Source organism: Protomyctophum parallelum (genome assembly GCF_964188405.1).
Source record: "Protomyctophum parallelum genome assembly, chromosome: 14".
Lineage (NCBI taxonomy): Eukaryota > Metazoa > Chordata > Actinopteri > Myctophiformes > Myctophidae > Protomyctophum > Protomyctophum parallelum.
In genome coordinates this window covers 3658941-3685385 of record NC_139709.1, presented here as the reverse complement: position 1 = coordinate 3685385, position 26445 = coordinate 3658941, and the positions used below count along the sequence as shown (strand labels likewise).

General features: G+C 45.4%; 2 protein-coding genes across 2 annotated transcripts in view; one reads left to right on the top strand and one right to left on the bottom strand.

Annotated features, from left to right (window-relative positions):
* Positions 1-26445, bottom strand: part of uqcr11 (ubiquinol-cytochrome c reductase, complex III subunit XI) — a 332601-nt gene that overhangs the window by 138837 nt on the left and 167319 nt on the right. The window lies entirely within an intron of this gene.
* ankrd33bb (ankyrin repeat domain 33Bb) lies at positions 1072-17540 on the top strand (the record flags this gene model as incomplete). Its single annotated transcript, XM_083781935.1, has 7 exons — positions 1072-1227; positions 1712-2053; positions 8599-8728; positions 12651-12791; positions 15000-15163; positions 15795-16169; positions 17223-17540. The coding sequence occupies 7 exons, from the start codon at positions 1072-1074 to the stop codon at positions 17538-17540; spliced, it is 1626 nt and encodes a 541-aa protein (XP_083638061.1).

The following is a 26445-nucleotide window of genomic DNA, read 5'->3' as shown; positions in this document are numbered from 1 at the left end:
CTCACTTCACATGGGTGTGATTTTTTATTTTTATTTTTTTAGCTCAGAATTTGTCTTGACACACACAAACACACATGCACACGCACGTGTGTGTGTGTGTGTGCGCACACACTTATCTGAAAGTATGTTACCAGTACCACTGTTAATTAACGAGAGAGAGAGAGAGCGAGAGAGAGAGAGACTAAAGGGATTATCAGGTGTCAGTTCAAGAGAGCATTTGCTTCCTTCATTGCTGGCCGTCATTAGAAGGGAACACATGCACGGACATGAACACCGCTGTTGGTGACAGCCTGTCCGACTCCGACCCAATGAAGTGCTATATATCTGTAGCCACACTTTAGTTTTAATCGAGGGGCTGGATTTACAGCATGCGGTCAAAGTGCAGCGTGTACTACGGTCTGTGGACTGAAGGACAGAGTTCTCTTAAAGCCTGACATGGCTCCAAAAGCAGCAGGACTTGACGTGAAGAGGAGGAATACGTTGTTCTTAATGTGGATCACCGCCGGCGCGGCCGAGCTCTCACCACCACGACACCCACCGCTCTGCTGTGGCCAACGCAACGAGCCGAGGCCGTCATAATTCTGTTGTTCTGATACAGCAGCAGAGCATTTAAGGGTTTTTTCTTTGGAGTGTATACAGTTGATCTCTGGGATGACGTACAGAGGTCACACATTTTCCCCCAGATGATGTACTGTAGTGTTTATTTATTATTATTATAATTATTTTTTTGTGGGTTCGATGTTCTGTTGACGACGACAACCTGAGACAATGGAGGAGGCGTCTCGTAGCTATAGCCAGGTCCAGTGACCTCCAGGACCACAGCCAGCAGCCAGCTCCTTTCCGAGCTTTCCGACACAACTTTTCACCAACCTGGCAACTCGAGTGGGTAACTAACAAACAACGGATCATGTAGGCTCACTGGGCCGCCAGGTCTGGCAACATAATCATGCATGGCAGGATTTGAGTGGACACACAAAACATTTTGACGTCCCATCCTTGGAGGGAGGGTCTGAAGAGAGGAGAACGTGGGGTACCCCCCTCCCGGGTCCCCCCCGAGGCCGGGGACGTTAAATGGTGCTGAAAACGGAGGACCCTGCGGGCGGAGGGGGTTCGGTGAAAACGCGGCAGAATGGCGTGGGCGTGGCGGGAGGGGGCGGCGGCCTGGCAACGATGGAGAAGGACACGCCCACCATCATCACCGTGGTCGAAGAGGAGGACGAGGCAGAGGTACAGTAGGGGGGGGGGGGGGGGGGGGTATGGTGATGAATATCGTCTCCGCGACACAATGTCTCCACCATATTCCCAGGGATATCGTATATAGCGCGATACAGTGAATGCACGTTTCTTGACAGTTTCGTTAGCCAAAATTAATACGTACTCCTTTTTTCTTTTAGTTTGTGTTACCTTGTAGGTGGTTGTAGTGTTAAAGGTCCTCACTCCTCACTAATAATCATGACAAAAGACGGTTTCTAAACTGCCCACAGCCGTCCTATGAGACACGGACTGAGTAGAAAAACATCATGCCATTTTATCATGATTATTAGTGAGGACCTATTATATGAAGATAGGTTGAAAAGTGGTGAAGTGGTCCTTTAAGTAACTTGAAGAATAACCATACAAACGCATGACAAAATACTGTGATAATGTATCGTGACACTGCTTAACAATAAATGGTGATCATATTTTTCCTCAACATCGCCCACCCATATAGTCCGAGCAGGAGGAGGACGAGGACTTGTACTTGGACTACATTCCCGACTACGTCGCCAACTACTGGGAGGACGAGGAGGACGAGGTGTACCAGGAGTTCGAGGAGCTGGACATGGACGCGCTCTTCTCGGACACGCGGAGCGTGGCCTCGGACGACTCCTTCTACCCGCCGGACGACTCCATAGCGGCGCAGTGGCGCAGCCGCTCGCCCAGCCCCAGCCCCGAGCCGGAGGTCATCTCCTTCTTCAAGGCCTGCTGCAACAACAACGCCATCATCGTCAAGATCATGATCCGCCAGGGCGTCACCGAGGAGGAGGTGAAGGAGACGGACAGGAACAAAAGAGTAAGGTGTCGCTCTGAACTGTTCACTATAGAGCGTCGCAGTCCCGCCCCCTCGAGAGACCCGGAAAAGAAATCGCCGTTCATTTGTCCTCATAGGCATTTCTGAAAGTATTTATTTAAAGACGGTTACGCCGCGGACAAAGACAACTCGGATCGTGACAAATCATGACAATGAACACAATGTTTTGGGCCGATCAAATCATTAGAAAGAAGAAAATGAAGGCAGGAGACATAACACTATTTGTTTTGTTTTTCTTCTTATAGATTATTTGATCGGCTGCGACGCTCTATAGTCTTGCGTGGCCAGACTGACTGTGTTGCCTCTCGCAACGTTCAAATGCTTCCGTCATACAGTCTGGAGCAACGGAAGCTCTGATCATGAGTAAAATATAAATGTCTTCCGTCGTACAGTCTGGAGCAACGGAAGCTCTGATCATGAGTAAAATATAAATGCTTCCGTCATACAGTCTGGAGCAACAGAAGCTCTGATCATGAGTAAAATATAAATGTCTTCCGTCGTACAGTCTGGAGCAACGGAAGCTCTGATCATGAGTAAAATATAAATGCTTCCGTCATACAGTCTGGAGCAACAGAAGCTCTGATCATGAGTAAAATATAAATGTCTTCCGTCGTACAGTCTGGAGCAACGGAAGCTCTGATCATGAGTAAAATATAAATGCTTCCGTCATACAGTCTGGAGCAACGGAAGCTCTGATCATGAGTAAAATATAAATGCTTCAGTCATACGGTCTAGATCAACGGAAGCTCTGATCATGAGTAAAATATAAATGCTTCAGTCATACGGTCTGGATCAACGGAAGCTCTGATCATGAGTAAAATATAAATGCTTCCGTCGTACAGTCTGGAGCAACGGAAGCTCTGATCATGAGTAAAATATAAATGCTTCTGTCATACAGTCTGGAGCAACGGAAGCTCTGATCATGAGTAAAATATAAATGTCTTCCGTCGTACAGTCTGGAGAAACTGAAGCTCTGATCATGAACGAGCGATAAAGCGGAAGTGAAGCATAGTCTTTACATTCAAGTTTATCCTAATATAAATCGAAATAATCTAATCGTATATATAGCCTGCTGCTTAGCAGAAATGGAAATTAAATATGGAGATATTTTAAAATATATTTCCGTGAACCGAAATGGCAGCTTCCATGCTCGGATTTTGGGAGGTGGCAGGGGCCCTTTCTCCTTCATTTGAGGATGTAGTATTGTGTGAGAGAGGTGTGGCCCCGTGAAATGTGTTATCTTGTCCCTAAAAGACCTCCATTACCCCTTACATTATGCATAGGTGTGGTTTGGGCGTTACACTGATTAAACCAATCCCAGTGCCACCTGCCATTGCCTTTAAAGGACCACTTCACCACTTTTCAACCTATCTTCATATAATAGGTCCTCACTAATAATCATGAAAGAATGGCGCAATAATTTTATACTCGGTCTGTGTCTCATAGGAGGGCTGTGGGCAGTTCAGAAACCGTCTTCCAGTGACATCATCGATGGGGAATACAAGCTAATAAAAACTGCAGGCTTTCTAGTCCTGAAAAGTTGCAATGCGAAAACGGAAGCCATCGTTCTCACGATAATGAAAATCTAAACATTTTTGTAAAATAATCTTGTTTAAAAAATAATCTGCCTAATGATGATGTCACTGGAAGACAGTTTCTAAACTGCCCACAGCCCTCCTGAGTAGAAAAGAATCGTGTCATTTTATCATGATTATTAGTGAGTACCTATTATATGAAGATAGGTTGAAAAGTGGTGAAGTGGTCCTTTAACCCATTCTGAACGGGCACCCATTTTGGTGTCAGCATCATGTTATGCTTTAGCTATTGAAAAATAGCAGATCTACAAGCTCATATCGCGCCACCGAGTGGCGCGATACGAGCTTGTAGGTCTGCTATTTTTTTTAAATCGAAGAGCGACTGACATTTCTAGAATCTGATCTCAGGTCAGAATGGGTTAATCAGACCAGTGTGTGTCCAGTGGAAACCTCGTATGAATCTGATCTCAGGTCAGAATGGGTTAAGAGATCCATTATCCATTTAACATTATCTCCAGTGATTTACACTATGGCCCAACATGGCCATGGAAGAGCGACACACGTTGCTGCCTTGAAATAATAGCCTATTTACATTTGATACAGAGGCCGGGTTGTTCTGTGTCCAGTAGCTCCAACACAGCCTCACTCGTCTAAATCTAATAACTTCTTTGACTCGACAATTAAACACAATAAGCACAAGGAATTGACACTGCTGATTATAGTAAAATTCCAATCACAGAGATTTGTGGAGAATTTAGACCTCTGAGCTGTGAATGTTGTGCAACATGATTCAAGCCGAGTCAGCTCCAACTCAGGTCTCACCGTCTCAGTGTCAGCAGCGCATTCTTTTATCAAACAGAATTTGCATTATGGGTGGTTTGAGGAGGCACTTTCCATCGTCCTAAACCTGTGTTCATAAGATAGCAAATATAGGGAAAACGCATCAACACGCCTACAGACACACCTCCACCCGCAAATATAGGAGTCTGCAAAATTAATAGTGGGTTGTTTGGCCGCAAGATAACGTTTACGCATAGTGGAAGCTCCTAAATGCATCATTTACGGAAAATGTTTATTACTTGAGGATAAAGCATTCGCAGATTGTGGAATAGTTGTCTGGCTACGCGGGACTAACCCATTGGGCACTGATGGCCTACTTGGGACGACGCAAGTTGAATATGTCTGTCCCTTTTATACCCATATATGGAGTTATCTGTCAGGCATGCCCAAATATGGAGTCTATATGCAGACGTCAGAACAGGCCAGCTACATATAGATCTATAGGGCCTCTCTCTGTCCAGAGCCTGCAGGGCAGAGGCCTTTCGTGGCGTTTCTGGATAACCGTGTGTCCGACCGACTCGAGGCCGGGCACTGCATGGTGTCGTGGTGTGTGGAACGTGTGTAGCGAATTTGAAGTCTGTAGGCCTACCGTGGGACGAGCGGTTCTCGAGTTACGTGGATTTCAAGTAAAGTCAATTTTATTTCTAGAGCACATTTAAAACAACCAAGGTTGACCAAAGTGCTGGACAGCATAAAAACAAACACATACAGTAGGCAAAATGCACAAGAAGATACAGTAAAAACATTTTTCATGAGTAAACAGAGACTTGGTGCATTTATAGATAGCTTAGAGTACCACTGAAGCTGCTATGATGTTTTGAAACTTATATCACAGCCAATTCCATCAACAAGGAAACCAAGACATCACAACAATGTCTTCGAATGACTAATTATTGATTATCAAGATCAGACACATTGATTGATTTAATACTTTATTAGACAGAAATGCAAACGGCAACAGAGTACAATCAAAACACTTGGTTTAAAAGGAAAGCTAAAAAACAAACAACAAGTCCTTGTGGTCTTGTGTGTGTGTGTGTGTGTGTGTGTGTGTGTGTGTGTGTGTGTGTGTGTGTGTGTGTGTGTGTGTGTGTGTGTGTGTGTGTGTGTGTGTGTGTGTGTGTGTGTGTGTGTGTGTGTGATCACCTGTCAAAGGGAGACGTGATCATCCCACGCTTGGCGAGACCTAAACGCCTAGGCTATACCGACCTTTTGACCTAACCTAGTTTCCATCCTGACTGCGCTGCGTAAGCGTTCCGTAATTGGTTTTGTCACTTCTTCACTACGAACAAAGTGACAACAAATCACTGAACGCAGCGAGTCAGGACTACACCTTTGAACCTGCTGAAAGGTGGATACTGCAGTATCGTTTTGTGGCTCAGGAGGTAGAGCAGGTCGTCCAATGATCCGTGGGTCAGCGGTTCGAATCCCGGCTCCTCCTCCTGTCTACATGTCAAAGTGTCCTTGGGCAAAGACACTGAACCCCAGATTGCTCCCGATGTGCTGGTTGGTGCCTTGCATGGCTTCCACCGCAATCGGTGTATGAATGTGTGTGAATTGGGTGAATGTAATGCACAATCTATGTAAAGCGCCTTGGATAAAGGCGCTATATAAATGCACCATTTACCATTTAAATCAGTTTCTAAATGCCTGGTCATACAAATTAAGCAAAGTCAAAATCTAAAAACCAGAGAGTCAAACTAGCTTGAGCTTCACTGAACCTGCATCAGCTGAGGAAATGTTCCCAGCAGCAGACAACATTAGGACGCGTGGCCAGGGCAAACTGACTCCAGGTCAGCTGAGGGAAATGTTCCCAGCAGCAGACACCACTTTAGGACGCGTGGCCCGGGGCAAACTGACTCCAGGTCAGCTGCTAGCCAGCCGTGTGCTCTCCTCACCACGAGGAGGAGGAGGGAGGAGGTCAGGGGACTCGATGTCCTCCTGTGGGTTAAATCCTCACTTAAGGCCGGTTGGTTTAAACCTCCAGGCGACAGATGGAGAGTGTCGGAGAGCAACAGAGAGCAACACAGCCCCCGAGAAACGGCTTGAAATAACGCATGGCTCAACTTCTAACCGCTTAAGCCCTGCATTACACCTCGCCGTCGTGTGACGGTGGGGGATGTGTCGGGAAAATGGCCGATCTACTGTACAGTAGCCAGTGGTGGCAAGTACAGTATAACTATACATTCACCACGCTGGGCAAGACCTATAATATGCCGAGGCTACCGACCTTTGACCTAGCCTGGTTTCCATGCTGACTGCGCTGAGTTCCGTAATTGGTTTTGTCACTTCTTCTGTCACATGAGACTAATTAATTAGAGCGACAGAGAGAGAGAGAGAGAGGAGTGGGTGTACGAGTGTGTGCGTCAATTTAACAAAGGTGCAGACGATCAGAATTTTTTTTTTAACCTTTATTTAACCAGTAAAAACCACATTGAGACTGAAGTCTCTTTTACACAGTGTGAACTGGCCAGAACAATAGGCAAAATAAGTGACACAGCTCTGCCAGTAACAAAAAATAACAACAAAAAACAGGACAGACATACAATGCTCATAAATACAGTACCCACTACCAAAGAAGCTAAAAGGGAGAACAGGAACGCGACCAATAATAAATCAGCAGAGAGAGAGCGACGTTTGCGCTGCTCTGTGCCGAATTGAAGTGGACTCGATCGGACCCAGACTTTGTTTTCTTTCTCCCTGGAAATAAAAACGTCTGGGTTTCCGAGGCTTAATTAACGACCTGACACTAGTGACGCCATGCACTTCCTGTTGCGTCATCTCATTATGCCACGGGATTTAGATCGCTAATGAACCTGACGCGGCATGCATGTAGTGGTGGGAAAAGTACTCCATTGTTTTACTTAAGTAAAAGTACCAATACTACGGAAAAGTAACGGAATTGAAAATGTACTTTAGTAAAAGTACAAAAGTATCGGCATCAAAATGTACTTAAAGTACTAAAAGTATTATTAGTATATTGCAGAATGTCCCATTTCACAAGTTCAAAATGTGTATAGAAAATCTATTGAACATAGCCGATCTACAAGCTCACAATGCGTCGCGTTGCGACGCATTGTGAGCTTGTAGATCAGCTATTTTCAAATGGCCGAAATGTATAGGGTTGAAGTAGCCTCGATAGCCAGGCTTTCATTTCGTCTGCGCGAAAGATGAAAGCCTGGAAAAAGCCGTGGGCTGAACCAGTCTAAAAGTGGGAGTCAACCCTTCCGGGTGGGCGTCGCTCTAAATGATGTGACGTAGCGCTGCACTAGGGGGGAGAGGAGGGGCCGGGGGTGACGGACAGATCGATGAGATCCAATCAGGGTGCGCGCATTTCTGAGGCGCGACCCGCCCCTCTAGACGAGAAATGTCTCGCTCTGGGTCAGGCTAGGGTTGAAGTGGTTACTGTATGTTCTCTAATCAAAATTTAAATCGCCAAAGTAACTGAAGTTTTAATATATCTCATATCTCACAACGGGTAAGGGCTAGTAAAGACAAATCTAATAAGTAAGAAGTAGGGGAAAAAAATTGCGCTTTACATAGATTGTGCATTACATTCACCCATTCATACACTGATTGCGGCGGAAGCCATGCAAGGTATACCAACCAGCACATCGGGAGCAATTTGGGGTTCAGTGTCTTTGCCCAAGGAGACTTCGACATGTAGACAGGAGGAGGAGCCGGGATTCGAACCGCCGACCCATGGATCATTGGACGACCTGCTCTACCTCCTGAGACACAGTCGTCCCAGACAGACGTCTCTGACATCTCTTCTGGGTCTGGACCTGTCCTGAACGGTCTGGGATCCACTGGGACGGGACCAGTGTTGTTTTCCTCGACTAAAACTAAGACGAAAAAATGTTCGTCGACTACCTTTTTTTCACTGACAAACTAAATGAAAACTAACGACTAAAACTAAGACTAAATGCATTTTAGTCGACTAAATCAACTGTAGATTTAGTCGACTAAAATCTCATGACATTTAGTCCTAATTTAGACTAACACTAAAACATTCCGTGTGACTGAAATGTGACAAGGACTAAATGGAACACTATTCCAAAGACTATGACTAAAACTAAAATAGAAATTTGCTGCCAAAAGCCACACTGTGACGGGACAGTGAGTCTAACGAGGCCTTTGTTGTGCTTCCAGAACGGGCTGATCGTGGCGTGCTACGCGGGCTTCGTGGACGTGGTCATGGCGCTCTCCCAGTGTCCCTACATCGACATCAACTGGCAGGACAACGAGGGGAACACCGCTCTCATCACGGCGGCACAAGCAGGTCTTTGAGCTTTGTTTTTTTTATTTTTCCCAATTTCCAATTTAGGCATTTTTAGCAGACGCTCTTGATCCAGAGCGACTTGCAATAAGCAACACAACAAAAACCATGGCAATACATCACATACATAAAAAGTAGTTATCATGGCCTGGGCCATGGCTCAGTGGTCCAGGCACCTTGGCTGGTAATCCAGTCTGGCAGTGTGCCGCGGGTTCGACTCCCAATCCCGACGGCCTTTACTGCATGTCTTCCCCCCCATCTCTCTCCCCCATTTCCTGTCAGCCTACTGTCTGTCCCTCCATAACAATTATCATAAAGTTATCATGAAACATGCGTAAGCTAAGGGCGCAACCGTGGAATATCTATTTAATGAAGCGCCTATACATATAAACTATATACTATACTATACATATATACTATAAAGTGTATAGTCTATGACTACATAAAAAGCAAGTCTGTATAAAATGCTATCTACTGTAAGTCTACATGAAGTTCTATCTAAGGGGCTAGACAGAAGATGCAGTTTAAAACAATATGTTTCATGCAATTCGATGCTATGATAACAGTAACCGGGGACGGCAGTAGTGGCCTGAGTCGGGAGGCTGTAACAGACAACTATCAAATATTACGGTACTGTTAGATTCTTAATAATGTGAAAATATTATATATATTCTTTCTCCACTCTATATAACAAATATAGAGTGAATCTGTTGCAACAACTGGAGCCAGAAAACTCCCAAATGGCCCCAAACAAAAGCAATAAAATAAAAAGCACATAATTTACAACAGTCACTTTTTTTGCTAGACAATTTATTTATACTTACCGGTAGTCAGGCGACGGTGTCGCGCACTTACAAATATCCGAGATGCAAGCCCACGCCGCGCCGCGTCCTCCCCACGCTGTGAGCTTGTATGTCAGCTGTATTCAGTATTTTAGCCGTGACGTGAGCGCCCCCTCCTGAGATACTTCCGGGTCCTACTTTTGTGTCGCTTTTGTGTCCCCATGGAGTTATACTGTGACGCTCCGTCGGACTAAATCTGAGACGAAAACAACCACGAAAGTCTCATTTTACCGCTTTCCTCGCAACAACAAAGCTGCGCTGCTCTCCAAAATCTGGCTGTGACAGGCCGTCTGTCCCACATGGAATACTATCGCCATTTTATTTGATTGTGTCTAAACTAAATCCTCATTAATGCAAACTAGATTCAACATACTCAAGCCTGCACACATTGTAAATATCCCCCGAAATATTTTACCGAGCAAATGGACTGTTGCCACCTTCAATAATAATGATAATAATAGTCTTTATTGTCTCCACATCATATATTTTTGTTGTCATGGACACTTGTACAAAACATTAATAATTCTACTCGAGTTGGAAGCATTAAGACCCATTTTAACCCTCTATGGCTTCCTTTCTGAAAAATAACGTACATTTAAAAAGATTCACGCGTTTAGATATTCTATTTACAATGAGAAGCGGACGGGAGCTGGTGCCACTTGGACCCGGACGTAACGTAGCACTACAAAATGACCCGGACGTAACGTAGCACTACAAAATGACCCGGACGTAACGTAGCACTACGAAATGACGTCGGACTTAAATACTGAATATACTTCCAGTGTTGTGAGTTGTGTTGTGTTGTTGCATGAGGACGTTGAGGCTAACCCGGGCGCTGGAATATCATCACGGCCGTAATTCCGTAGCGGTGCAGCCGCTGAGACGCCATGCATCAACGCTGGAGCCCTGGAGCCGCGCGCTAGCTAACGATGATGAATGGCGCCACACAGCTCTTCGTTTTCTGCCTCATTAACCCATTCTGGGCGGGAACGATTCTGTCGACAGTTGTCTTAAAAAACCCTATGTTTCTATGTGTCAGTCATTCTCAAACATTTTCATGTCAAGGACCCCCAAGAATCAGATTATATGTAATTGGCCACGGAACCCCATCTGGAAATATGTTGTTCCAGGGACCCCCCCCCCCCTCAGAAGCAAAGATTTGAGTTAAAAACATTAGCTCTGAAAGAATATATATATTCAAAGATTTGTGCCGCATTTTCACGATTTTTTCAAAAATAGCAGACCGACAAGCTCGTAGCGCGGCACTCGGTCGATCTGCTATTTTTCAATAGCTAAAGTATATAACATTGCCTATAATGCTTAAAACGCCAGAAGGGGTTCCCGTTCAGGATGGCTTAAGGGCACTATTGATTCCCTTTCATGACAAACTATTCTTCACAACACCGAGTCACGGTGAAATGAGAAAATGAGTCGACACAAAAACAGCAGGGTGCTTTCTAAAGCCTAATTCATACTTCATCATCACAAATACAGCAGGGTGCTTTCTAAAGGCTAATTCATACTTCATCATCACAAATACAGCAGGGTGCTTTCTAAAGCCTAATTCATACTTCATCATCACAAATACAGCAGGGTGCTTTCTAAAGCCTAATTCATACTTCATCATCGCAAATACAGCAGGGTGCTTTCTAAAGCCTAATTCATACTTCATCATCGCAAATACAGCAGGGTGCTTTCTAAAGCCTAATTCATACTTCATCATCACAAATACAGCAGGGTGCTTTCTAAAGCCTAATTCATACTTCATCATCACAAATACAGCAGGGTGCTTTCTAAAGCCTAATTCATACTTCATCATCACAAATACAGCAGGGTGCTTTCTAAAGCCTAATTCATACTTCATCATCGCAAATACAGCAGGGTGCTTTCTAAAGCCTAATTCATACTTCATCATCACAAATACAGCAGGGTGCTTTCTAAAGCCTAATTCATACTTCATCATCACAAATACAGCAGGGTGCTTTCTAAAGCCTAATTCATACTTCATCATCGCCATCGTGCCCAACGTAAACTGATTTTCGCCCCTATTATTTTTTTTGTTCTTGAAAGCCGGTTATTTTCAATGACCAAATTAATTGTATTTGACGCGCAGCCGTGTTGCTTACATTAAGGTTGTAGTAATAATAAGGTATAAGGTCTTTTACCGTCTGTACTTTCTAACCTGTGAAGGAAAACAAACTATATACAATCAGCCTATAGTATCTTAGGGCTTTTTAACCCGGAAAAACTGTGGCATTGTTTTAGATTTTTTGTTTAAATAATGTTTTATTGGTTTTCTTTCCATTTTTAAAATACAAGATATACAAGGAACATGGTACACGAAAAACAAAAACAAAACAAAATATCAATATTATCCAATATTTTGGACCAAAGAAATAATTACAAAGAAGAAAACCAACAAAAAAAGTGTTGTAACCTGCCGTTTTTTTTCTACTTTCTAATTCTTTGTTTGGCCCGAAAAATGGTGTTTGTTTTCATGATTTGTCACGACAAGAGTTGGCTTTGTCCACGGCGTAAACGTCTTTAAATAGTGTCATTCGTAAATGTTTAGCTAAACATTTATAACTATGTTTAAACATAATTTATACCTTATTAGTAAGGTATTAGTAAGTACTAACTGCTGTCCAGGTGTGGAACAGCCTACCAGAGCATGAAGTGGACTCACAGACAACGGCCTTCAAGCCTTTAAACGCAGAGCTCCCCCCCCACACTGACTGTTGAGCTGCAGTGAACCATTTGATTGGCCAATCGATATGTATCTTATCTTACTTGGCTATTGTTCACAACTGCATCGAAAGAAAAAAAAAGTTGTAAAGTGTTTGGGTAAACATTTACAGATGTCAACAAACAGTCTGTTCATGATTATTACTCCTCTACAAACAGCTTATAACTGCTCTTTCTTTGTTGTTTCATAAAGAATCCACCATAGACATGTTATGAGCTATACTTTCTGTCGACCCATTTAATGAGGTTTAAATGTCTTCTCCTCTGCTCCGCCGCCACAGGTCACATAACCCATTTAATGAGGTTTAAATGTCTTCTCCTCTGCTCCACCGCCACAGGTCACATAACCATCTCCAACTTCCTCCTGGACTACTTCCCAGGACTGGACATCGAGAGGAGGAACTGCCACGGCTTCACGGCCATGATGAAGGCCGCCATGCAGGGCCGCAGAGACTGCGTCAGAGCGCTCATGTTGAACGGTATAAAACATAACAGACTGCGTCAGAGGCCTCATGTTGAACGGTATAAAACATAACATAACAGACTGCGTCAGAGGCCTCATGTTGAACGGTATAAAACAAACATAACAGACTGCGTCAGAGGCCTCATGTTGAACGGTATAAAACAAACATAACAGACTGCGTCAGAGGCCTCATGTTGAACGGTATAAAACATAACATAACAGACTGCGTCAGAGGCCTCATGTTGAACGGTATAAAACAAACATAACAGACTGCGTCAGAGGCCTCATGTTGAACGGTATAAAACAAACATAACAGACTGCGTCAGAGCCCTCATGTTGAACGGTATAAAACAAACATAACAGACTGCGTCAGAGCCCTCATGTTGAACGGTATAAAACAAACATAACAGACTGCGTCAGAGCCCTCATGTTGAACGGTATAAAACAAACATAACAGACTGCGTCAGAGGCCTCATGTTGAACGGTATAAAACAAACATAACAGACTGCGTCAGAGGCCTCATGTTGAACGGTATAAAACATAACAGACTGCGTCAGAGGCCTCATGTTGAACGGTATAAAACATAACAGACTGCGTCAGAGGCCTCATGTTGAACGGTATAAAACATAACAGACTGCGTCAGAGCCCTCATGTTGAACAGTATAAAACAAACATAACAGACTGCGTCAGAGCCCTCATGTTGAATGGTATAAAACAAACATAACAGACTGCGTCAGAGCCCTCATGTTGAATGGTATAAAACAAACATAACAGACTGCGTCAGAGGCCTCATGTTGAATGGTATAAAACATAACAGACTGCGTCAGAGCCCTCATGTTGAACGGTATAAAACAAACATAACAGACTGCGTCAGAGCCCTCATGTTGAACAGTATAAAACAAACATAACAGACTGCGTCAGAGCCCTCATGTTGAATGGTATAAAACAAACATAACAGACTGCGTCAGAGCCCTCATGTTGAATGGTATAAAACAAACATAACAGACTGCGTCAGAGCCCTCATGTTGAACGGTATAAAACAAACATAACAGACTGCGTCAGAGCCCTCATGTTGAACAGTATAAAACAAACATAACAGACTGCGTCAGAGCCCTCATGTTGAACGGTATAAAACAAACATAACAGACTGCGTCAGAGGCCTCATGTTGAACGGTATAAAACAAACATAACAGACTGCGTCAGAGGCCTCATGTTGAACGGTATAAAACATAACAGACTGCGTCAGAGGCCTCATGTTGAACGGTATAAAACAAACGTAACAGACTGCGTCAGAGGCCTCATGTTGAACGGTATAAAACAAACGTAACAGACTGCGTCAGAGGCCTCATGTTGAACGGTATAAAACAAACGTAACAGACTGCGTCAGAGGCCTCATGTTGAATGGTATAAAACATAACAGACTGCGTCAGAGGCCTCATGTTGAACGGTATAAAACATAACAGACTGCGTCAGAGGCCTCATGTTGAACGCTATAAAACAAACATAACAGACTGCGTCAGAGGCCTCATGTTGAACCGTATAAAACAAACATAACAGACTGCGTCAGAGGCCTCATGTTGAACGCTATAAAACAAACATAACAGACTGCGTCAGAGGCCTCATGTTGAACGCTATAAAACATACATACAATGTTTAACAATAATTTAACTCTCTTAAAGAGCTATAACATTCAACATATTTTCTAATGTTTTAAAATAGTAAAACAAAAAGAAAAAAAGGCAGTTTAGCAATAAGGGGACAAGATATAACGGTAGCTCAAAGATTGCATCACAGCCGTCATGTTAAATGGTAAAGCATACGGTAAATGAAGTGTAGCATTTGTTCAAGCTGTTAAAACTAAATTTCAAAATAATTCCATTTACATCTTCCTAGTTTCATTCGTTTTTGTCCTGGGGAAACTGCTGTTTCGGGTCTCGAGCTAAAACGTTTACCAATTATAATGTTGTTATTATTATTATTATTATTAACCCATTCTTTACGGGAACCCGTTTTGGCGTTAGCATTACGTTATGCTTTAGCTATTTAAAAAATAGCAGATCTACAAGCTCATAGCGCGCCACCGAGTGGCGCGCTATGAGCTTGTAGGTCTGCTATTTTTGAAAAATCTAAGAGCGACTGACATAGAAGACATTTTTAGCATCTGATCTCAGGTCAGAATGGGTTATTATTACTACTGAGCATGTGCTTTCCCCTGCGTGTCCAGGTGCCGAGGTGGAGGCGAGGGACTACGGCCGTAAGATGACCCCCAGGGAGTGGGCTCTGTTCACAGGGCGCTACGACACCGTGAACCTCATGGACCAGCTGATGGCCCAGCCCTGTGCCGAGCAGTTCTGTGACAAGTTCAACATGGAGTGGCCCATGTTAGAGGTAAGGTAAAGGAAAGGTACCATGTTTACCCAAGGTATTACTGGACTAAGGAAAGGAAAGGTACTATGTTTACCCAGGGTAACTGGACTAAGGAAAGGAAAGGTACTATGTTTACCCAGGGTAACTGGACTAAGGAAAGGAAAGGTACTATGTTTACCCAGGGTAACTGGACTAAGGAAAGGAAAGGTACTATGTTTACCCAGGGTAACTGGACTAAGGAAAGGAAAGGTACTATGTTTACCCAGGGTAACTGGACTATAAGCTCAAGAACTTGTTTACAGCCAGGTCCTGCTCATAGAACATTTCATGGTAGGGGTTCAATGCCTTGTCCAATTAGGGCACTTCAGCGGTGGTAATTTTAACGTGCCGGTTCCGGGGATACGAACTATAGCGACCTTCCGATATCAAGACCGCTCTGCGAACCGTTCGGCCATCGCTGTACCACAATGAGCAACTGTCTTAGGTGGCCGGTTAAGACTCATATGAGGGGACGTACGTGACCGGTTAAGACTGAGGTTAGGGTTAGATTTAATTAGCGACTGCTAAATGCCTAAATTGTAAATGCCCTGCTGGTCATTAAGTCATTGTGTGTGTGTGTGTGTGTGTGTGTGTGTGTGTGTGTGTGTTCCAGGAGCGCGTGGCGCGCGCCCTGCAGCCCCTCTCCTGCTGGCGCCGCCTGGCGGACCTCCTCCTCCCGCGCTGCTCCTTCCTCCTCCTGCGTCACTTCTTCGCCCTGGGCGGCGGCGGCAGGGTGGCGCCCGTGGACGACGGCGTGCTGGACCACATGGTGCGCGTGACCACGTGCCTGGCGTCGCCGCTCATCGCCACGGCGTGCCACACGGTGGCGCCGGGCAGCGCGCCATGCCTGGGGCGCCGCCGCCTGGCCGTGCAGGAGATCCTGCGCCGGCGGCGTCTGGAGGAGCTGAAGAGGATGGGCCCCGAGAGGCTCAACATCTACAAGAGGCTGTTCCAGAACAGCCGCGTGCAGCTCCTACCCAAGAAGCAGGTACTGTAAACCATACCGTAAAGAGAAGCAGGTACTGTAAACCATACCGTAAAGCAGTGCAGCTCCTACCCAAGAAGCGGGTACTGTAATATATCCACGTTTTCCCCGGCCAAGGTACTGGGGTATAATTATAACTCCATGGCTCGAGCGAGCGGAAGTTTAGCCTATAGCCTTTAGCCCCGGACCTAAATGTTGAGGTCCGGGGCTTACACACGTCGCGACGTCATGTACGTCCGTCCACCTCCATTAAAGTGCCTCAATTCCACGTTTCGCCAGTAGGTATTGGCATCTTCAACGTTGGATAGCCTTACTGGGGGCTTGGGGTACAGTGTTTCCACACCTAAGCGCAAAACGTCCGACAGCCGCGGACAGAAGAAGCTGTGCGCAGCTTCTTTTCCGAGTTTTCAGACAGCTGGTGGATGGAAAAGAAGCTCCACCTCCGCGGACGACTGGCACTATTTTGAAAAACATTTTAAAAATAGTTTAAGTAGCCGATCAACAAGCTCACAACGTGTTGTAGTATTATTAAAGTATTTTAAAATGTTTTTCAAAATAGTGAAAAAAAGGGGAAATGAATAAGGGATAAGGGGTTTAGCATGGAAGAAAATAGAGCCTGTAAAACTAGACTAACACTAAAGCATTTCAAGATGACTAAAATATAGATGACTATTCTATTAAAAAAGAAAGACTATGACTATAATAACTACATTATAGCACTGACGAAGGTCTTAGGACTGAAACCTTTGCTTTTTAACTGCACCATGAGCACAGAGCACCATAAATAAGTCTCAGTCTAAGGAGTTTTACTTCTTTTTCTATACGGTGAGCGAGTCTTTTCCTGTCAAAGTTTCCCTTATGTTTTTGAGACCACCGCTATCGTAGACAAGTTTGAAAAAAAGGACGAAGAAAGGCGCAACAGTTTTCTCAGTGCTATAATAACTGCATTACAATTTGCTGTCCAAATCACCCCCCTAGGTGGTGGTGAAAGAAAGACAATAACTATAATAATAACTACATTAAAACGTGCTAATGTCCATAATCACCCCCCCTCAGGTGCGGCGGGCCAGCCTGCAGCCACAGCTCCTCCAGGACGTGGCGGCGGTGTCCTCTCTGGCCGTGCGGCGCGCCAGCCTCCTGCCTCTCAACATGATGCGGAGGAGCAGCGTGCGGCCGGGCCTGGTGGTGCCCACCGTCAGGCTCCTCAAGGCGCCCACGCCCAGCCTCCTGCCGGCGGGCTTCCCCCGGGGGAGGGCCGGCGGCCGCGGCGCCGGGCAGCTGCAGGTCCCCAAGTGGAACTACAAGATGAAGAGGGAGGAGCGGCGGCAGGAGGAGGAGAGGCAGCGCGTGCTGCCCTTACTGCGGAGGAGGTGATGGAGGGAAGGAGAGAAGGAAGGGAGGAGGAGGAGAGGCAGCGCGTGCTGCCCTTACTGCGGAGGAGGTGATGGAGGGAAGGAGGGAGGAGGAGGAGGAGGAGGAGAGGCAGCCCTTACTGCGGAGGAGGTGATGGAGGGAAGGAGGGAGGAGGAGGAGGAGGAGGAGAGGCAGCCCTTACTGCGGAGGAGGTGATGGAGGGAAGGAGGGAGGAGGAGGAGGAGGAGGAGAGGCAGCCCTTACTGCGGAGGAGGTGATGGAGGGAAGGGAGGAGGAGGAGGAGGAGAGGCAGCGCGTGCTGCCCTTACTGCGGAGGAGGTGATGGAGGGAAGGGAGGAGGAGGAGGAGAGGCAGAGCGTGCTGCCCTTACTGCGGAGGAGGTGATGGAGGGAAGGGAGGAGGAGGAGAGGCAGCGCGTGCTGCCCTTACTGCGGAGGAGGTGATGGAGGGAAGGGAGGAGGAGGAGGAGGAGGAGAGGCAGCGCGTGCTGCCCTTACTGCGGAGGAGGTGATGGAGGGAAGGGAGGAGGAGGAGGAGGAGGAGAGGCAGCGCGTGCTGCCCTTACTGCGGAGGAGGTGATGGAGGGAAGGGAGGAGGAGGAGGAGGAGGAGAGGCAGCGCGTGCTGCCCTTACTGCGGAGGAGGTGATGGAGGGAAGGGAGGAGGAGGAGGAGGAGAGGCAGCGCGTGCTGCCCTTACTGCGGAGGAGGTGATGGAGGGAAGGGAGGAGGAGGAGGAGGAGGAGAGGCAGCGCGTGCTGCCCTTACTGCGGAGGAGGTGATGGAGGGAAGGGAGGAGAGGCAGCGCATGCTGCCCTTACTGTGGAGGAGGTGATGGAGGGAAGGGAGGGAGGAGGAGGAGGAGGAGGAGAGGCAGCGCGTGCTGCCCTTACTGCGGAGGAGGTGATGGAGGGAAGGGAGGAGAGGCAGCGCGTGCTGCCCTTACTGTGGAGGAGGTGATGGAGGGAAGGAGGGAGGAGGAGGAGGAGAGGCAGCGCGTGCTGCCCTTACTGCGGAGGAGGTGACGGAGGGAAGGAGAGAAGGAAGCAAGGACTGTCTAAAGAGGACGAGACGCGAAGACAACATGGCGCCGTACGGGCGACGCCATGTTGGCTCCATGGTGCTCCATGGAAGGAAAGAAACATGAAGCAGTTGAGACCAAAGGAAGCTGAAGGAGGAAGTGTCGGCTGCATAAAGCCCTTTGCGCATGTTTCTTTCCTTCCATGGAGCACCATGGAGCCAACATGGCGTCGCCCGTACGACCCCACGTTGTCTTCGCGTCCCGTCCTCTTTAGACAGTCCTTGGAAGGGGGAAGGAAGGGGGAAGCCGCGTATCTGCGTTAAGGAGAAGAACATCCATGCACTGACTAAAATCCAGGTTCCTGGGCCGGGGGGGGTTATAGGATGAACAAAGACATTTCTCCCCGTCCCAAGTATACCTGGGGGGCCAAAATGAGTTTGAGAACCCCTGGTTTAAAGGAACCATTAATAAACCCTTTTAAGTTTGAGAGCATCGTCCAGTGTCGTCCGGACCGTAATACCTTTCTGTGTCAAGCCTCGTGTCCATGTTCCCTCGGGTTCTGTGTTCCCCGCTTACAACAATAACGCCTAAACCCTAAACCCTAAACCCTAATTAAGGTAAGTGGGGAACACAGAACATTATGGATGACCCCCCCCATGCGGGGCGGTGTGGTGGGAGAGAGGAGGAAGCGATGAATCTAATCCTGAGTCATTGAAATTCCCTGACTCCCTGTGAAGCCCCACAAACACACCGTCTGCGAACGCCGCGCGTCAAAACAGCCGCCGCCGTTATTTTCAATGAACACAATACACCGGCGGCGTCCGACGCTCGCTGGCGCGCGTTCACGCCTCGCCTGGCGCTCCGATACGCCACTGACTGTTCTATTTTCCAGGCGTTGCCCTGTTGCCCTGTTGCACCTGTGCCGCGTCGCTGCGCACCCGCTTCACAGACGGTGTGTTTTGGGCTTGATTCAGCCAAATGGGATATTAATGTATTGCTCAGCAGAGGCTACTGTGGAAAGACTCAACCGTTGGGGATTGGTTAATAATATTAGCCCCCACGAGTGGCGGGCGGGGCAAATTGGTACCGTCCATCCGTCCTTACGCCTCGACACTAGCTTGATTGCCATGGAATGTGTACCGTTAACCTCCCTATTCCCTGGAGGACGGACGGACCGACAGATCCTACTTGTTTACAGGTGACCCCCCATGGGCTTTCCTCTCTAGCACAAACCCTTAGGCCAAACTTTGCACTTATATAATATATAACACACAGTTATCTCCCAATCTGCCTGTAATAATAATGTCTTTTTTTTTTATCTCAATTTTGTTTTGATTTGTAGCCCCACTAGTGAATGTATGTGTGGGGCGTTTGGGGAGGCAATTTGGTCTGGTTTGGCATCAGGAGGAGTACGAGCCTCTATAGCCGCCACTAGCACGGCTTTTGGACACTTTTCTTGTAAATCTTTCTGTTGTGGGGGGGTGTATTATGTTGGTTATAGACATACTGTATACACTAACAGTCTGACAGGCATTAGTCTGACAACAGCCTCGCTCCCGGTTACAACTAACCCGTGGCCGCATAGTTAAAACTCACCCTCGCTCCCGACATGCGTGGCCGGTTTAAAAACTAACCCGTGGGATGTTAAGACTTCCCGTGAGGTTATAGGTTGAGGGTTTGGGGTTTTTGGTATAGGGTGTCGGACTAACTAACGCCTGTCGGACTGTTCGGACCAAACACATGCAACCTGTGCATATACAGAGCCTGTTGTACCAATATTGATTGATTGAAATATGTATTAACAGTTTGCAGGATTACAGTACATTTCAAGCACAAACTCAATACAAAGACTGTTAACTGTGAGTGGACGACGACCCAATTAAGCATTACACTTGTTTACAAGACGGTGCACCATGTTCAATTCATCAAAACATTTAGAGACTGTACAAATAGACACAAAGAACAGAACAGGATTTCATCATAAAGGAGGCAAAAAGGGAAAAGAAACTTATACAGTGAGGGGGGAAAAGGGGGGGGGGGAGATTCAGATTTTACGGGGGCCAGTTTTGAATTGCAGCCGTCCGTATAGGTGCCCTTTGAGAGCGGTTTTGAAGGAGTCAAGGGATTTGGGATGTGTTAACCCATTCTGACCGGGCACCCATTTTGGTGTCAGCATCATGTTATGCTTTAGCTATTGAAAAATAGCAGATCTACAAGCTCGTATCGCGCCACCGAGTGGCGCGATACGAGCTTGTAGGTCTGCTATTTTTGAAAAATCGAAGAGCGACTGACATTTTTAGAATCTGATCTCAGGTCAGAATGGGTTCATCAGACCCAGTGTGTGTCCGGCGGAAACCTCGTATGAATCTGATCTCAGGTCAGAATGTCAGAATGGGTTAATGACTGTTGGTAGGGCGTTCTGGTATAGGGTGTCGGACTAACTGACGCCTGTCGGACTGTTGGACCGCCGGCCCAAACACATGCAACCTGTGCATACACAGAGCCTGTTGTACCAATATGACGGCCAGAAACAGGAAATCAGACCTTATAACACCTCGTGCCAGGGGCCGTCTATACTGTACATACAAGAGTTTGAGCATACAGTACAGGACGGACTGTAACGCTTTGGTGTACCCAGGAGGCCCCAGGACGTTGTTGACTCAAGAGGACTTCAAGGGACTGTTCTGTGTTTCTACTGCTGACCTATAGACCGATTCCGTAGCGGGTCTCATGGTCGCAGCCTACGTATTTCCTGTAGGCGGACTCGACGTAGCTGCGGGGGTAAAACCCTCACCAGGCGCACCTCTTCCACTACAGTGAACGGCAGAGTGACTGATGTTAGTTTGCCTCAAACTTTACTCCTTTACCTGCTTTTTTACTAACACAAGTAAGACGCGCAAACGCGGGAAGCGAACGCAGCTCGTGTGTGTGTGTGTGTGTGTGTGTGTGTGTGTGTGTGTGTGCTACAGCTGCGCCCTGTGTGTGTGTGTGTGTGCTACAGCTGCGCCCTCTGGTGGCGGGCGGGTGGTGTCACAGCGGGACAGACACACAGACATGAGCAGCAGGGTCTCATAGTAAGTGGCTCACTGCGTTCGCAACTAACATTACAAAGATGCCCAGAACATCGAGATGAACCTGTGTAGTTTATGGCTGCTCCAACAGTAGTGGCAACATAACAAATAAAATAAAACGGAATGTCTAATATCCACCGCGATGGCTGAGACCAGAGCCATTGAGTAATGGTCGAGTCCGCCTACAGGAAATACGTAGGCTGCGGCCATGAAACCCGCTACGGAATCGGTCTATAGCGGTGTATCTGTCTCCTCTGGGCAGCCCATGGAGTGGACTGATAAAACACTGCACTGGCATCGATCGACATGCCGAGAATAGAAGAGATTTGAGTGAACTCTCATTGTTGACACAATAATATGTATAATGTAATGTCATTGGTTGTTTTAAAGACTGCACCCTGAATAATTGTGTGAAATAAACATTAAAAGAAATGTACAAAGAGGAATTAGAGCGTATACTATATAGCTACAAGTCTGTGTGTGTGTGTGTGTGTGTGTGTGTGTGTGTGTGTGTGTGTGTGTGTGTGTGTGTGTGTGTGTGTGTGGGTGCTAGAATGTTGTCGAAAACCATGAACTATAGTATGTCGTTTTTTCATGATTTTTAATAATTTATTTTAATTGTCGAAAAATTTCAAAGTTGAGAAATGTATAATGGGGTCAATAGCAGATTTTGGCATGTAGAAACTCCATTCACACTTTTTATAACACACATTCTGGAACTTTTTACTTTGTAATGTTTTGTAGTTTGAGTTATTTACCTTAAACGCCCAATGCATTCTCAATGGCGATAGCACAAACCTTGGCATGCTACTAGTCCTACACATACTTACGCCTAGAAACCCCATTCAAACTTCAAAATGTTCATCTTACAGTGGACATGTTTGCCTGAAATAATCTTTGAAATGTAGTTTTAGAAATCTAGTGCTTTCAAAATTGAGAAATGTATAACTGGGGTCAATGGCAGATTTTGGCATGCCAAAAAGTCACTTAAACCTAGAAACTCCATTCACACTTTTTTTTAAATGCAGCTTACTGTGGAGAGTGGAGACACATGCTGGAACCTTTTACTTATTTACCTTAAACGCCCAATGCATTCTCAATGGCAACAGCACAAACTTTGGCATGCTACTAGTCCTACATACTTACACCTATATTTCAAATGTTCATCTATGGTGGACATGTTTGCCTGAAAATTAATCTTTGAAATGTTTCAGATAGTTTTAGAAATATAGTGCTTTCAAATTTGGGAAATGTATAATGGGGACAATGGGGACACGGCCCCTCCCCGAACCCACTGCTCACGAATAAATGGATTGTTTTTCAGTACCCGTTTGAAGCCTCAAGGTATCCTGTGGTGTCCCGTATGGCTAAGTTGTTGTCTCCACCAGGCCGAAGGCATGGAGAGAGAGTATGTTTTGCACTCCGTGTGTGTGTGTGTGTGTGTGTGTGTGTGTGTGTGTGTTTGTGTGTGTGCGTGTGTGTGTCTGTCCGGCCCTTTCCGTTACCACAGGGGTTCTCAACGTTTTTGGCTGGGGACCCCTGACCCCCCCCCCCCGAGGGGTCCCGACCCACAGGTTGAGAACCCCTGGGTTACCAGCTAATCTCCGGCACCGTTGGCCCGATCCATGCCACACTTTGCACACACACTCCATGGATGCCAACGACGAACCTCTGCCCCAAATATTCCACAACGGCCTAAACGGACCCAGATCAGATTAAAAAAATGTCTTCTACATCCTTTTTTCTGAATGTCTTCTACAACCCGTTTTCTGAAAAGGCTATGTTTCTATGTCAGTCGTTCTTCGATTTTTCAAAAATAGCAGACCTACAAGCTCGTAGCGCGCCACTCGGTGGCGTGCTATGAGCTTGTAGATCTGCTATTTTTCAATAGCTAAAGCATAACATAATGCTAACACCAAAAGGGGTTCCCGCCCAAAATGGGTTGAGCGCCACCATGAGGCAGATTTTGGCAAAACACAATTCTTTGTGCACATTTTAATCCATACATCACACAATTCGGTATACACTATCTCCATGTGATCAACACGGATCTGCACCATTTCCCCATCTTCCATCCTGATTGGCTAAGATTGGCTTCCAATGATGACTCACTAGCCTCGCGTTGCGAGAATGTTTTTAAACAAATTAAATAAATGAAAAAGAACAAATCCAGATTTGAAGCATATCTTTCTTGGCCCTACTGCGGTTGTAAGGTTTCTCGCTGATCGGTCCAGTGGTGGTTGGGACATTTATTTATGCAAAACAGATACAAGTTTACATACTATAGTATGCCATTTTTTACATGGAAAAGGTTGAGAACCACTGCCATAAAAACATAGGTTTTTCATGATTTAGAGTCATTTGTAGTTCGTCCTCGGGTCTACTCTAAATGTGTTAAACTGTTGAAAATACTAAATAAAGTACAACATAAATTAAAAACAAAGACAGTCATCCGCTTGCAGCAAGCTATACACCAGGGGTGGGCAACTGGTGGCCCGGGGGCCACATGCGGCCCCCACCTTCACTTAATGTGGCCCTCAGGTTAATGTCAGAATACTGATATAATATTGATTTCAGCTGTTTACAATTCCAAACCCGCTTTAATTACTTCATGACTAGTATTAAATGACTAGTACTTCATGACTAGTATTAAATTACTAGTACTTAATGACTAGTATTCAAATGCTGCTGTCTTTTTGTGTCCAATGTAGTTATGTTAACATTTCAGAAAGTTAACATAACTTAAATGCATTTGAAATTCAATAGGATTCCAATTCATAAATAGCAAAGAATTATTCAGGTTTTCAATTCAAATATAGCAAAAATAGCCGATCTACAAGCTCAAAACGCGTCGCGCTGCGACGCGTTTTGAGCTTGTAGATCGGCTATTTTTGCTACGACAGTAACGTGCACTGTGGCCCCTCTGGAGTGAGTGTGGAAATATATTGGCCCTCGCCATCGTCAAAGCTGCCCACCCCTGCTATACACCTTGAAAAGTACAGTACAGTCATGACTCTTACTAAACGCTAAAGTGTAGTGTACACTTAAACTGTATGTTGGCTTGTTTACTGTTTTACCGTTGAGTGAGGCCCACAGTTTCTGCATTAGATCAGAGTGTATAAGGGAGGGAAACAGATCGTTTTAAATCTGGCTATTCCAATAAAGTAGAAAACAGGAGGGGGTTAGACAGAAAAGAAAAGGATGAGCTGTTATGTTATAATTTGTTTTTGTGTGAGTAAAAAAGGGTGTAATTACAGAGCTGTCTGGGTGCTGTAAATATTGATATGACAATTAACATTTTCACACAAATTATGTTGTAGGCTATTACTGTTGTATGATAGAGAATATATTAAAAGTGGGTTTCCAGTGTGCTAATCTGAACACAGCGTCTTTACACTCTAGTGAAATAGTTAATTTCATATTGAATGTAAACATACAACAGGACAGAGGTGAGGCAGTCAGCAGGTCACAGCGCTGTAGGGCTTCGAACCCTATATCCAGAAGCCTGGATAGTACTTATTACTACCAGTGCTTTTTTTTTTGCCTCTGCAACACCATGCCTTTATACTTGCATGTGAATTATTTTGTTTTGACGCTACTTGTACTGTTCTACTTCATTTAATCAATCAATCAACCCCATTACTTATAACACAGCGATGCTATTAACTAAGCTATTCGTGTCAACATGCTCTGAGTCTCAATAAGTAACCGCTGTTTAATGTAACAGAAGAGGAAATTCATTGAACACAGTTTGGCACAATTTCAACATCCCAGATCGATTGAAAAATGAATCTACTGTGCTGACTACAGCAGGTCCATAGCTCTAATGCCCATTAGAGCTATGGACCAGAGCTATAGACTACACCATGATATATTAGGAGTACAATAGCATTGTGAATACAAAGGTAGCCACCGTGTGGTTGCAGTGTAATGCTAAAGGTTTAATCACAGGGCTGTCTGCTTCATGTATTATGATTAAAGGTGCATTCTGGTATTGTGAATCAATGGATGAGTGCTATCCTTACTTTCATGAAAGCACCATAACAATAATAGCTCAGACTGGGACGCGGGGACCCCCAGACTTTGTGTTGTGTTTTTTAATAGGCCTATAGCATCAACGTCAGCTATATCGTCATATTATATACAATACAAAAATGTTCTTGTCTGAAGTGGGATTCGAACCCACGCCTCCAGGGGAGACTGCGACCTGAACGCAGCGCCTTAGACCGCTCGGCCATCCAGACGTGCTATATCTACTATAAACTCTATAAATTATACAGCGGCCATTTGAAACTAGCCGATCTGACTGAGCAATGGTTGATCAGCTATTTTCAACAATTGTTCAGACTTTTAAACTCAGTCAAATACATTTCAAGATCATATGAAATAAAACATTGGTAGGGTCTATATATATAGATCTATAGGTAGGTCTATAATATAGACCCTACCAATGTTTTATTTCATATGATTTTGAAATATGAAAGTGTTTACTATATAGACTCTATATAGTAAACACTGATCACTGAGATACATAGTCAGTCCTATGAGTCATTATTAGTCGTCTGTTGGTTGCTATATGCAGCGTTCATCCCCATGTACAGTAACAGTCAGCCTGCAGTAGGCTACAGTATTAACAAATCCCTTGAATGATCTAAAAACAAATCCACTATATATTCACCAAATCACCAAGACAGCGAAGCATTAAACGTTTCCTTTGGAATGTCAGAAAGTGATCTATAATATAACGTGCAAAAGAAATAAAAGAAAATCCGCCAATTTATACACACTATATGTTACACTATATCGCTCTGGTCC